A 14,608-nucleotide genomic window follows, 5' to 3' on the forward strand; every position below is an offset into this window, starting at 1 on the left:
TATATATAACGCTTGATTTCACCTTCGTGGAAGTTATAAAATTAGTAAGCGGGTTAACTTTTAGACATCTTTTTTTCTAAAAAATTAAAGGCACAACAGATATATTAATTATTGAAGAACTCTATCTATAAACTTCGACTATATGTCCATAATTTTAAATGGAAAATATTATTTTTAAAAAGTAATTATTGGGCATTACCTGCAAAATTTGAAAAATTTAAATATTTAGCTCGAGTATGATGTAGACACTATTAAAATATACAGAAAAATGGGTGGCAGTGAATAGGACATATTTAGTCCCATTTAAAAAAAAATATTTAATATAAAAATATTTTTTGTTAGTAGAAGGTAAGAAATAAATATGGGTAAGGGGCTAAATTGCCTCTCCCTCTACTGAGCTCTTTGTGTGCGACCTGCAAAAATTGTTTTAATACACTGATGATCATTGTAGTATTCTATTTACTCCTTATGATATTTGATTGCTTTTAAAGAGATTAGAATAATGTATATTTATGATATTAAAACCAACAAGGGATTTTTATTTGATGTACATATTTATATTTTCAAACTAAAATTAGAACAAATAGAAAGTAATATTAAAAACTATTATTAAATTAATATAGAACACAAAATTTAATAATATATTTTTATAAAATATATTCAAATATGGTGATATATATATTACAAAACATAAATAGACCATAACTGATAAACATCAGTTCATAGGACAAGCAAAAACAGCAAACAGAGGTAAATGGTCAGATGGACTAACTTTATTTGGCATTGGTGGCAACCTTAGACATTCGTCTTCAAATGGTAGTTTTGTGTAAGATTTCAATTTTAAGCTTTTATGTCTAAAATAATGAGTTTAAAATAATAAATTTATATTTATATAATAATAACTTATAAAATTTGTGTAAATAAAATATTGATGAAATACTTACGTATAAAATATATAATCTACTATGATCCACTTATCATGATAAGTAGAACAACTTCTATCACTATACACAGAAGCAAATTTTAAATTGTGATATAAGTTTCCAGTGCAATGACTAAAATGCAATTCAAGAAATGATTAAAAAATATATGTAAGGTTATCAACTTTTTTTTTCTTACTCATATTTAGAATTTGATGACCATTGTTGATCATTTTTTCTTTCACTATGATATAACTAAAAACAAAAAATAATATACTTACCATATGTATTATACAGATGAACCTATTTTTCTAATGAATTCTTAAGTTAATAATTGTGTATAAAAAAATTGAAAGAAAAATATTTTTAATAAAATAAACTAACATAGTGCTAAAATTATACATAATTGTGATTTTTTAAATTAAAAAGAGTGGTTATATCAACAATATTTTTTATTACACATGAAACTCCGTTTTATTTTTTTTACTTAATAAACTTTATATGATTTAGTATTTTTTCAAAAGCTTACTCGTAAATTAATTAAAATTACATTAGAGATAATAATCAAATTGATAGAAACAAATAATAATGGCTGATTTTTATAACTGAGTTGGTAAATAAATAAATTAATAAATCTAATTCTAATAAATAAATAATATTACCTTTGAGTACAAGCTATCATTAGTTTGTCGCTCATGATTATTTGAAGTTCTCAAGTCTAATATATGGGCATGTTGACTATTTTCAGTTATGCCCAATCTTTGAGGGATTAGCTCATTTCCCATTTCTAATCTTCCACTATTATGAGTTTGTGGCCATAGTGTAGGTTTTTGTAACTCACTATAGTTCAGAGCACCATTAATTAAGAAATTATAAACAGCTGTATTAGGTTCTAAGTTAAAATCACCAGTCAGTATAATTGGATGATAGATAGGAATAATACGACCACCAACACTAAATAAAAATAGAAAATAAAACTATTGCACATAAATAAATTATAATAAATTGTATCCTAAATTGTACAGATTTACAAAAGGAATAAATGGTCAGAATTAGAACATTAATATTAGAATATAACAGGAATTTAGAATGATAGTTTAGTTATATAATTTTTGTTTTATAAAAGTTACTCTGGAAGTTTATTAGAATATCATTAATTCTTACACTATTAATATGGATTTTGCTTAATCAAAATAACTTCTAATCATAGATATATTAACAATGAACTACATACTTGTTAAATCCTTTATAAGATACTCTTTCAATTTCAGCAAGCAGTATGTGTACTTGAGCTAACTTTACATCATGTCTCTTTTTATTGTACAGTATGTGTGTAGTGGATACTATCACATTTTCTTGTTCATTTTGACGTGGTGACAATCTCAGCACAATACCTACATTATCACGATCAAGTACACTAATTCCAGGTTGATTATATTCAACAGTAACTTTTTCTTTTAGTAAAAATTTATCATTTTTATAATAAATTGCACAACCATCTCCGTGATTTCTAGTTCGTTGTTTGTACACTCCATTATAACCTAAATAATAGTAAATTGAACACATTAAAATAAACATCATAATATCTATAAATATATAAAATATTATTGGTTTTAAGATATTTTACCTAAATCTAATAAATTCTTAAAAAACCAGTTTAAATGGGATTCTTGAACTTCTTGGAAACATATAATCTGTAAACAATAATTTTTGTTCTTTATTAACTCTACATCTTTTGTAGTATATCAATAATACAATAACAAAAAATGAAAAATTTTCTCTTGTCTACAATATTTAAGTTAATACTATACCAAAATTTATTACTGATCCCGAACCTAACTTTAGATTCTTTATATAACATTTAGTTTTTTAGATGATAAATTATTAAGTAATTAAATAATCTAATCATTTAAAAAACTTAATAATTTATTTTTTTTAACTTTTTTAATATAATTTTATTATGTTTAAAAAGAATTATTCAAATTTTTGGGCATATTCATGAGGTTTATCTGTTTTTATAGACCTTTAAGTTGGAATTTGATGAGTATTTTCTAGAAAAAAAGCTGAACTTTTACTATATCTGTTTAATAATAATTTGTATCACTGCTGAATGATAAGTTCTCTTTTATCAATAGTCGGTGTTCATCAGGCCAATGCCACCAAAAAAAATTCAAGTTTGGTAGTAGTGAGCAACATGTTGTTTAGTACATTTTTTGTTGTTTTTCCTTGTATGGTTTTTAATATTTTCTTCATTAGTTTGCACTTTAATTATTAGAATTTTTCATTGATCAAAGAATGTTATTTAGATTACATTATTCAATAGAAATATAGTTCATATCTGTTTTGGAATAATTTAATATAATATTTTTTAGATTTATAATGCGGTATGAGGACAGCTGATGTGAGTGTAGAGGATGTGAGGGATCATGTCAAGTAGAAGTTTAGGATAAGGGTGGCTGACCTCAAGTGGTTGGGATTAAGGCGAGGAAGAAGAAGATTTTTTAGATTTATATATTCTATATATTTATAGATACAAGTTTCTGGCTATTCCGTTAGAGATAATATTCTGGTTGTGTTATTAAAGTATTTAGTAGCAGTCTAAATGTTATTTGTGTAGTTGTTTGTTACAACTCCAGTAAGGTTCTGGCTGTGTAGTGATGCCTTCGTGGGGTTGCATTGTTTAGTGTTATACTTTTGTATAATTATAGATTCCAGAGGTCAGCTGGATGAAATAATTAGCATATTTTATTTTTATCTAAAAAAAGTATTGTCTTAACAAGTAATGGTTTAGGACTTAAGTCTCAAGAGAATTAAATTAATAACACAATAAAATAAAAAGCATCAGAACTTCAGTTATGATTCAGACCCTAAATCTCTATATCAAACACTGAAATTCTGATATTTTATACACCAATTAATAATGATATATATTAATAATTGTAAATATTTATATGCTTATTTGAATTGTAGACACAAAATTGTTTTATAAGTTTAGCTGCCAAAGCTCTAAATAAATAAAACTTACATCAGCATTAAATTTTTTAATTTCATCAAGAAGAATTCGCTTTCGATATTCCCAACTTAACACACGCAAATCTGACCAATCATACAAAAAAGAATTCTTTTCAAGTAAGTATTGGGCCAAAATATTATATGATAATACACTAAATTCATATGATGTACTTTTTGCTGAAAATAATTAATATAAAAATATAGATATATTAATAAATTTAATTTGAAAACATTTTATATGGAGTCTTAAAATTTCTAAATTTTAAATAAAAAAAGACTAAGAGATAGTTTGATTAATAATTTATTTGTAAAAATGATAGAATACACTTTAAAGTTTATCATAAACCATTTGATTACTTATAAGCTAAATACAATATTGAAAAAAAAGTTTTTCTTAATTACAAATATTTTTTGATTTATTAGCTATTAATTACTTTTAGAATGATCCCTTATAACTCATTGGAGTATTAAATATATTTAAAAAATATTAATATACTAGCAATTTAACTAGCTTATTTAATAAATAATGACCTTATTGAGATAATGACGGATCAATAATAACTTTAGGTTCAGTAAACTATCAACATTTTATATTTGTGGTACGAGGTGAGACATGGGTGTTATATTTATTACTAGTCATTTTCCAGATGTATTCTTTCTCCTGCCTTGGTATAATAGTAAGAATAACTTCCAAAGTTCTGATTCAATAGTTGTTATTGGCTAATCATTTTCTTAATTTGATAATTTTTTTTTTAATTAGATAGTTAAATATATTAAGATATATATGTGACTAAAAGAAAAAAAAAATGTTTGTGTTTAATATTGTTTTTATTTTATGAGTAATCATGAGGTTTATGATAAACCGATCATTCTGTATAATAAAAATTTTAATAGAAATTACTTACAATCAATACATTTTACAGTAGGTCTTATATTGTTAAGATAGTTCTTTAAGTTGAAACCTGAAAATGGAGCATTCCTAAATGTTGAAAGATTGTAGGCATCTGTTAAAAGATCTTATAACTTACTGCATAATTGATTTTGAATAGCCGAAGTCAATATTAGCGATTGTAAGAAAACGAGTTTGTTGACATAACTTTTTGAAAGTACTGGCGAGATACATAAAAGTAACAATAAAAACATGAAATACCAAGAAATAAATTGAAATTATTTATAAGTAGAATGTAAACTAGTAAATTAATTTCATTTGATATAAATTTTAATAAATATTACAGCAAATTGAAGGGCAAAATATTCTTGCATTTTCTTTGAGAAAATGAGATAGAAGGCTACTGGTAGCTACACAACTGTTGTTGACTGATAAAAATAAAAATATTTGGAAATAGTGATAAAACTATTCTCATATGATAAATTAAGTGATACCACAAATAAACTAAATTAATATTTTATCCTAAAATGAGCGTCATTAGTTCCATTTATTTTTTAAAAATGACACAATTTCTATCGTTTTGAGCTATCAAATTATTACTCATTTGATAGATACGACATGGGATTTTAGTTTTTATAATTATTATTATTATAATGATAATTTTTTTAAATCGCCGCGACGATTTTAGGAGATATCGGTACGTAAACAACGCGTTGCTTATATTATTGAAGGCTGAACTTATAGTTGGCTAACCTGAAAAAATGACAAATGCATATTTATCAAATAATTTTCGAATAATAGTGAACTTTTCAATACGGGAACTATTTCACTTATACTAATATCTTACCACGAATAGTTATTGTAAACGAGTGGTGGTAAAAGAGGTATTAGTTCACTAAGTTTTACTTATGATTACTCGTGTGTGGTTTGTGATGTTCGACGTATACCAATGATTGATCTTCGTTTACTCTTTCTTGAATTATTAGAGACGTTTATGCGACTTGAAATATGATCAAATCTTTTTTTAATTATGTTATAGTGTAATATTTTTAAGAATTCACAATCGCAGTGATTAAATCGTGTCTTTTTTGTTTACTTTAGTCATAAAGATTGTGTTGTAAAAAAAAAGTTAATGTAATGGAGGAAACAAAAGTTATATATCATATTGATGATGAAGATACACCCTATTTGGTCAAATTACCTATTTCAGCAGACAAAGTTACACTTGCTGATTTCAAAAATGTACTCAATCGGCCAAATTACAAGTTTTTTTTCAAATCTATGGACGACGACTTTGGGTTAGTGATAAGGAATAACTATTGTAAACAATATTTATGTCAACTAAATTTCTATTACTTTACCCACCAGTATGATAGTCGATTTTCTCAGATTATCCAGATCAGACAGTTATTGGTCCCATTTTAAAACTATATATTCACAGTTGAAAAAAAAAATTACAATTTTGACAAAAATATGAAGCAGTTATTCGGACTTACTATTAAAAACTATATTGCCTGCTAAGAAGAATAGTAACTTATCTCCGAAAAAGCTCTTATGAGACAATTGTATTTTAGCAGACACTAGTTAAGCTAATAAATGGTCATTCATTCACAATAAAATTAATTCATTAAATAACACTTTGGCATGCTTATCTCATTTTTGAAGATTTTGAAGTTAGGTGACTATTGTTTATAGCACACAATATATACTACTTAAAAATGAACACAGTAAAAAAGTACTTAGTATTTTGTTGTTAAAATATTTAAAAATGTGTCAATAACTGTACCATATAATGAGTTAAAATAATTTAACCACAATTTATGAAACATGTTGGTATAGTTAAGTTGGTATTCAATTATTTATGTTATAACATAAATAAGTTATAAAAAGTTTATAAACTTGATATCATGAAATTAAAAAAAGAGTTGTCTTTGTAATCTAACCTTTCAAAATTGTTTTCTTCTAATAGCAAAAACAGATTCCAACTAGTTAATTTGAGATTAAATTTTGGTGCATCATAATTGTCTACATCCATATATGAATATATCTTTATATTAATAGGAAGATTATTGTTATACATTTTTCAGAGGATGACCATTTAGTTTATTGTGTAATTGAGATACTGTAAAGAACAAGAATCCATAGCAGATAAGGTACCATTTGTAGGATTCAACTCTGTGTAATTTTTGTTCTTTAATAAAGCAATATTGCTATCCCTAAATTTCTCTTTCAAAATTTGAACTCTGCTATCTGTGGTGTCAAAACTCTATAAGGTACCTTGAAAATTTAAGTCCCCTGTTAGTAAGAATGATTTGGAAAGTTCATTGATGATGTTTGTTTAAATTAGATGTTGATATTGTAAGGTTTGGCTTTTAAGCCATTGGTATTTCATTGAATATTATTATTTTTGATAAAACTTTTTTGATTTTCATGTGAAGAAATAATTAAAAAATAATATTATTATATGATATGTATTTGGTTTAAAATTAAAATGAATATTCATGCAAATATGTTTATAAAAGTATATATATATATTGATATGAAAACGAATAAGACAATAACTTTTCAGAAGATAAAAAAAAAATTTATGCTTTAATTAGATGCTATACATTTATCTATTTTCTATGGTGTTTAATTGGGCGAGTTCAATAATATTTTTAACTGAGAGAAATTAATAGATTGTTTTAAATTATTAATCATTATGTCTTATGCTGGTTTGAGTAATTTGTCTAGTTCTTCAATAAATAATTCTGTGGAGTTGAGTTTGGGCTGACTAGTTTTATGTCTTGTATTTTCTAAAAGTTTATCCTTTATGTTTTTTTAATAGGGGTTTATATGTATATTAGGTGGTTGAGAATGTTGTAGTTGAAAGAACATTGACACTTCTTTTAACTGGAAATGATATTAGGTTTATAACAGTTGTGTCCATTTGTAATTTAAAATTGGCTGATGGGCTTGTCTGATTGTAGTTAAAAGGCTTATCATTAATCTTATCATCTAATCCAATATATATTGTATATTTTGTTAATATTTATGTATATGTTTGTCACTGTTGTTTGAAATATGAGATTTAAATTTAAATAGACAACATAAGACAGTAACAACAGAAAAATATTCTGAATTTAGTACCATCATGATCTATTGTTATTGAGTGGAAAGCTTTACAATATCTTTAGGGTTAATGTAAAATTGTTTATAGGCATTAGAATGTGGATAATCTCAGTAATATTAATACTTAATTTCAGAATAACCATTTAAAAAATAGAAATAATAGAAATATTTTTAATTGCTTCTAAGATAACTTTGTTAAGTATGAATAGAATGGACATATGTAAGATATTATAACTTTTTTAGCTGAATTGGTAAGAGCATGAATTTTATTAGGAGTATCATCTATTGTTAATACTAGATGGAACTCTCTATTTTTTTCAACTATATCTTTGTGGGAAAAGTTTATAGTAAACCCGTTAGATAATCTAGATGCTGAAACAACAGAAAATTGAGAAAATAAGTTCCAATTTTTAGAATATACTCTATTAACTAGAGTATATACCTCAATTTTTGAGGTATATATTTTATAGTATTGAAAGCTATTGTATTTTTTCTAAGAAGATAAAGATGATTTGAATTGGAAGTAGCTTAAGTATAGTTTAGAGGTTAGTTTAAATCTGAATTATTTACCTTATGAGAGCAAAAAGATTGTATCTTCATAGGCACAACCACCTATAGAGATACAATTATGGCAGAGATAATTAATTTCTATACTATTAGAAATAGTACATACTAGTTTATTTATATCATGTAGCATAGATTACAAAATAAGTATAATACTTCACTATTGTACATTTGTTCACTATAAATATAAAACACATACTGAGTAAAATTTTATATCAAAGATATTTAACAAAAAATTTTTATGGAGTAATCGGTTTTGTCTTTAAAAATTTTATACTTCTTGATTAGACATAAATTAATAAGATAAGTTTATTCTCTAATAAATTTAATACATAATTTTGATTTTTGCCATTTTAGAGTTGTAAAAGAAGAAATCGTAGAAGATGATTCTCCATTACCTTGTTTTAATGGTCGTGTTGTTTCATGGGTGAGTAAGCTTCTACATTAAGGATAGATATTAACTTAACATGAACGGTATATGAGAAAAAACAGAAAAGTTATTATAAATTAATATTTTAAACTTATTTGAAATTCCAATAATATTAACTATGTCTGATAAATTCTTATTATATAATAAGAATTATTAATTATTTTTATCATATTATCTGGATTTTTACTAAAAATGTATGCAATTTAAAATTATGTTTAAATTGTTGAACTAGTTGGTTGCTGCAGAAGGCAGTAATATTTCTGATGGTACATCTCAAGGAACAGATTCAGGTCATCATACTCATAGAACTCAAGCAGATAATCAGTAAGTTTAAATTTTTGGAATTATCTATTCTATTTATTATTATTAAACTAAATTATGCAATATTAGTAAAAATCTGTCTTATAATATATTAATTATAAAACTTTAACAGAAACATAAAAACATCTTCTCGGGTAAATCAAGATGAAGTTGGAACATGCACTGATACAGAATCATCAATTTCAAGTTCAGTACGACCAGGGCACATGAGTAGAGACAATCATCATCGTTTAGCAAATCCTAAATTTTTAAAATATAATGGCCTTGGAATAAATGGTCATTTAAAGCAACATAGACCATATGGCTCATCTTCAATGTTAAGTTCAGAATTAGAAACAACTAGTTTTTTAGAATCAGATGATGATGATGATGATGATGATGATGCCTCTAGTCGAATAACCACAACAACTGGTCGTGCTACCAATGTTTCTAGTGGTATGTAATGTATTTTTATAATATTAAATACTTCTTAGTTTTTCTTAGTTTTTTATTGATTTTAATATTAATTTAGCCCAAAAAACTTAAAATTTCTATGTTTAATTAAAAAAAAAAAAAACCCAGCACAGTGGAGTCGCGGCATAGTGGGGACGTTGCATAGTTGGGTCCAGTATAGATTTAATCTGACAGTGATTAAAATCACTATCATAAGAAACGCTTCGATGCAAATCAGTAGATAGTGTTTAATTCTAAGAAATTGGTGGATAATTACAAAAGCTGCATGATCTGCTAGTTCCTTATTAATACCCTGATTAAGATAAAGAATGTCGAATGAAAAAGGAATTATTAAAAAATATTATTTCTCATAAAAAAATTGTGTTGATTCATACATTTTTCAATGAGTTGTAGCATTATAAAGTTAAAAATGTAACCAACCCAACCCAACATCAACTCCTATTTCCATAATTATATCCAGATTAGTAATTCGTTTAATTATCTATTATATAATTTTTATAATTAATTATTTTCAAATTATTATCGATTTTTAATATATTAAAAGTAATCATTTTGAACCAACTTCTTTTTGTCCTTTAAAGTGAAAGTTTAAAAAAAAAAAATATGAATTTATTACCATAACTTTTAACTCAACTTGCAAGTTTGAAATAGATATCATTAAATAGAAAAAAATGAAATTGGTAGAGTATTTCAAAAACAACAATAACACTTATTCCCTTAATTTTACCCCGATTTATAATTATAATATATGAATACATAATAATTACAGTAATTAAATTGAGTATGAAAGTGGTATTCAATAATATAATATTGTAATTTTTACGGAGATATTATAAAAATAAAAAGGAGTTGTATATTCATATACTTTTAATGCGTATACAAATTTAAAGGAATTGATGCAATACTTTTTAATAAAAAAATTTTGTTATTTATGAATAAATACACTAAACAAAAGGAACTTTCATCAGAAAAAAAAATATACTTTTCTAAATAAACTTTTCGCGATGTTTTCAAATGTGCAATTAAACTTTTTTTATTACTTCTAAGTTTTAATATTATTACTTATTATTAAAAAATAAGTATTTACATATAAAAAAAAATAATTAAGAACAAAAAAAATTGTATTAAATTAATACTGATTTTGATTTTTAATATGTTAAAGGTAATCATTTTGAACCTATTTTTTATTGTCTTTTAAAGTGAAAGTTTTAATGAAAAATACCTTCTCAGCTTCGCATCGAAGCTAAAAAATGAATTTGTTACCATAACTTATAGTTCAACTTGCAAGTTTGAAATTGACATTATTAAATTGAAAAAAATGAAATTTTTAAGATTAATATGCAATCTGGAAATTTTATAATTACTAATTACAGTACATTTGTCAGAAAAATTCGATTTTTTTACATTTTTATCGTAATAGATAACTGAAATAGAAAGAATAGTAATCATATCCTAATAACTTTTGGTGTTTAAAAAAATTCTGCAATTGAAATATTCAGAACTTAATTAATTTTAATAATTTACTTTAATTAAATGAACCAATCAAACCAAAGTAGTTAAAAAGATTTACTCAATTGAGCATATTATCAAAAATATAATTATAATTGTAAAACTCCATCGTTAACTTCAGGTGAAACTAAAAATCATTTTTTTTTTAAATTTATGATTTATATAGCAACATATTACTAAAAAATTTGGCATATTATAGACTGGTAGTAGCACACAGAAATAGAGTTAAAAAATTAATAAATTATAAAGTAAAATTATTTACTTTTGTAGTTGAATACTTTTATCATATCAAATTTAATTCGACAATAAATAATTTAAGAATATTAAAAATTAATGATTTTAATTGTTTGTATGGACAAATCTAGTTAAGCTACTTTTTATTTGAATAAGGAATATTTTTTTGATTTTTAAGAGTAATAACTTAAACTAATCATTAACTTAAATATCATAAACTTAAATGAATCATTTGACGTATCGTTGAAAAAAGTAGGTCTAGTGAGGGTTGGCAAAATAAATCGTAGCCAGAAAAAGAACCACATAGTAAAATAATATTAACATGAATATCAATTTCTTCTCACGAGGGGAGACTATAGTGATAAGATCCTTTATATTTATTGAAATTATTGAATCTAAATGAGATAAATATCAAATGATTTGAAAATTCTATTCTAACTCAAAAAAAAAATGCAAAATTTTAGAAGCCACAAACGGATTTGAACCTCGTACCCTAGGCGTTAAAGATCAAGGTGTTACCCATTCGGCAACTATTCGTTGATTTTTGTTGCATGATAAAATTGGCTATTTAAGCTAACTCAAATTTAAAAATTACTTTTTCGACTTTAAAAAAGTAAAAAATGTTAATAAGTATAATATCATATGTCTTATGAACTTTATTCTATGTCAATGAAATTATATAATATTCATGAAAGTCAGTTTATTCCCCTAATAAAATATTTTAAAATAAAATAAAATACAAAACCTAGAATTTTAATAAAAAATAGCATATTTTTAAATACGGTAGCCTTTTGCGCATAGAAGATAGGTCGTCGGGACAAATTTTTTTTTTTCATTTAGTAGTACATAAAATAAGCTTTAATTTGATATATGTTTAAAGGACGCAGTATTTCCGGAACATTTTCAAAAATTAAGTTGAAAAAGTTAGTTTTTGTAAAAAAGTTGCTATTTTAAATCCCCCCTGTGAGCAGAATAAGTGTTAGATTTTCAAAAAAAAATGATATCAAATGAAAGAAAATTACCTAAGGTTTCAATATAAAGAAATATTATTTTGATTAGTTAATATTTGAAAAAGTTATGGCAGTTTTAAGTACAAAAAACATCGTTATAAAAGGTGATTTTTATCGCAAATATTACATTTTTTTTATAATTTCGACAGCCATTTGCACATAGAAGATAAGGTGTCGGGACAAATTTTTTTTTTTCATTTTATAGTACATAAAAAAAGCTTTAATTTGATATATGTTTAAAGGACGCAGTATTTCCGGAACATTTTCAAAAGTTCAGTTGAAAAAGTTCTATTTTTTATACAATGTTTCAAAGTTTGAACCCCCCCTATATAAGGGGAAATTGTCTAATTTTAATAAAAAGTATGTCAAATGGAAGATGTACTTATAATGTATTTAGAAAAAAAAAAATTGTGCTGATACATGCATTTTTCGAAAAGTTATAGCATTTTTAAGTTGAAAATTAAAAATTGAAAATCGAAAATTTTAACACAAAAATAGTGTTTTTTTAACTACGGCAACCGTTTACATGCAGAAGATAAAGTGTCGGGACAAATTTTTTTTTTTCATTTTATAGTACATAAAATAAGCTTTAATTTGATATATGTTTAAAGGACGCAGTATTTCCGGAACATTTTCAAAAATTAAGTTGAAAAAGTTAGTTTTTGTAAAAAAGTTGCAATTTTAAATCCCCCCCCATGAGCAGGTTAAGTGTTAAATTTTCAAAAAAATTATATCAAATGAAAGGAAAATATCTAAGGTTTTAGTTTAAAAAAAAATTATGTTGATTTGTTGATTTTTGAAAAAGTTATGGAAGTTTTAAGAAAAAAAAGTGAAAAAAATGACAAAATTTGTCGATTTTTAAATTTGTAATTTTTTTGGATATTTCCCCCATTTGCGGGGAACGAGGGAAAATTTTTAAATTTTTAAGGGTAATGTCTTCAACTAGATACAATTTGTGATCTTTTGACGTATTGTTAAAAGAAATCGGTCCAGTGAGAGCTGAGAAAAAGTAGTGACAGACACAAAAAAATAAAAAAATAAATAAAAAAAAAAATAAACACATCATGGTAAAATTAATACCTTCTCAGCTTCGCATCGAAGCTAAAAATGAATTTATTATTTCCTTTTTATATTTTAGAATGGCAACGGTTAGCTGGTAGTGGTCGACGCCGAACTCAACAAAGACGTAAACGACATCAAAGATCAGCTGGCCCAGGAGGAATGTGTCGTACATCTTCATTCTCATCAGTTACAGATTCTAGTATGTCTTTAAATATAATTACAGTCACATTAAATATGGATTCTGTCAATTTCTTGGGAATATCAATTGTTGGACAAAGTAATAATGGTGGAGATGGAGGAATTTACGTTGGATCCATTATGAAAGGGTATTAAGAAACTTATATCTAATGTTAAATTTAATGATTAAGTTAACTTATATTTAAAAGTAAGATTAAAGAAAGATAAAAGAAAAGTAAGATTAATAGTTTTATTTCTTTATAGATAAAACTACTTATTAAATAATGGGTATTGTTTATGTTTTTATTAGAACTAAAATCATAGGAATGTTAATAATTTTCATGGAAAAATCCATACTCATATCATATTTAGTGTGAAAAGATGGTGTTTACTTCTGTCCTTTTTTATATAATATAGCCAATGTTTGATACCATAGAGTAAATACAGGAAAATTCAAATTTTTACAAAATGTTAAATTTTACAAAAAATTAACGACTCTAAACATTTTTGAGAATTTTTTTCACCAAATTATTTTTTTAAATCTATTATAAATAATAGTTATTTTGAAATTTTTATAAACATTTTTCATCAATTTTTAGAATTAAATTTTTTTAAATTTAATTATAAAAAAAAAACGGTAGCACAGTGAGGTTGCGGCATAGTGGAGACATTGCATAGTAGGGTCCAGTATAGATTTAATCTGACAGTGATTAAAATCACTATCATAAGAAACGCTTCGATGCAAATCTGTAGATAGTGTTTAATTTTAAAAAATTGATGGATAATTGCAAAAGCAACATCAACTTCTATTAAAATAAAATACAAAACCCATAATTATCATACAAAAATAGTATATTTTTCAATATGGTAGCCATTTGCGTATAGAAGATAGATCGTCGGGACAAATTTTTTTTTT

The 14,608-nt window shown here is 24.6% G+C and overlaps 2 protein-coding genes across 6 annotated transcripts in view; one reads left to right on the forward strand and one right to left on the reverse strand.

The window, feature by feature from the left end:
- Positions 1-591: 591 nt before the first annotated feature.
- On the reverse strand, positions 592-5,246 carry LOC126894720 (protein angel homolog 2). 2 transcript variants are annotated; one of them, XM_050665928.1, is made up of 9 exons: positions 4,961-5,246; positions 4,838-4,894; positions 3,946-4,109; positions 2,548-2,614; positions 2,155-2,461; positions 1,583-1,874; positions 1,120-1,175; positions 945-1,055; positions 592-854 (listed from the first exon to the last, which is right to left on the reverse strand). In XM_050665928.1, exons 1-9 carry the CDS (start codon positions 5,073-5,075, stop codon positions 716-718), a joined length of 1,308 nt encoding a protein of 435 aa, XP_050521885.1. In that variant the 5' UTR covers positions 5,076-5,246; the 3' UTR covers positions 592-715. The 2 variants fall into 2 exon arrangements, with proteins under 2 accessions (XP_050521885.1, XP_050521886.1); XM_050665929.1 differs by having other exon boundaries at positions 4,838-4,911; positions 4,961-5,087.
- Positions 5,247-5,689: 443 nt separating this feature from the next.
- LOC126894715 (segment polarity protein dishevelled homolog DVL-2) overlaps positions 5,690-14,608 on the forward strand; it is a 16,718-nt gene continuing 7,799 nt past the window's right edge. For 3 of the 4 annotated variants that reach the window (XM_050665921.1, XM_050665920.1, XM_050665919.1), the window contains exons 1-5: positions 5,691-6,119; positions 8,854-8,923; positions 9,159-9,250; positions 9,360-9,682; positions 13,592-13,841. In XM_050665921.1, the coding sequence (XP_050521878.1) occupies positions 5,959-6,119; positions 8,854-8,923; positions 9,159-9,250; positions 9,360-9,682; positions 13,592-13,841 (896 nt within the window). In that variant the 5' untranslated portion in view covers positions 5,691-5,958. Of the gene's footprint in view, positions 6,120-8,853; positions 8,924-9,158; positions 9,251-9,359; positions 9,683-13,591; positions 13,842-14,608 lie in introns of all 4 variants that reach the window. The other variant, XM_050665918.1, reaches the window with a different exon arrangement.

Source organism: Daktulosphaira vitifoliae, unplaced genomic scaffold (genome assembly GCF_025091365.1).
Source record: "Daktulosphaira vitifoliae isolate Bord-2020 unplaced genomic scaffold, ASM2509136v1 Scaffold_1, whole genome shotgun sequence".
NCBI classification, from domain to species: domain Eukaryota; kingdom Metazoa; phylum Arthropoda; class Insecta; order Hemiptera; family Phylloxeridae; genus Daktulosphaira; species Daktulosphaira vitifoliae.

What these genes read in the sequence shown, in the direction of transcription:
- LOC126894720 (XM_050665928.1), bottom strand. Translation starts at nt 5,075, where the DNA reads ATGTTTTTATTGTTACTTTTATGTATCTCGCCAGTACTTTCAAAAAGT. An exon ending in TATTCAAAATCAATTATGCA is followed by an intron (nt 4,895 to 4,960) that starts GTAAGTTATAAG and finishes CTCCATTTTCAG; the next exon opens with GTTTCAACTTAAAGAACTAT. An exon ending in TAAGAATTTATTAGATTTAG is followed by an intron (nt 2,462 to 2,547) that starts GTAAAATATCTT and finishes ACTATTATTTAG; the next exon opens with GTTATAATGGAGTGTACAAA.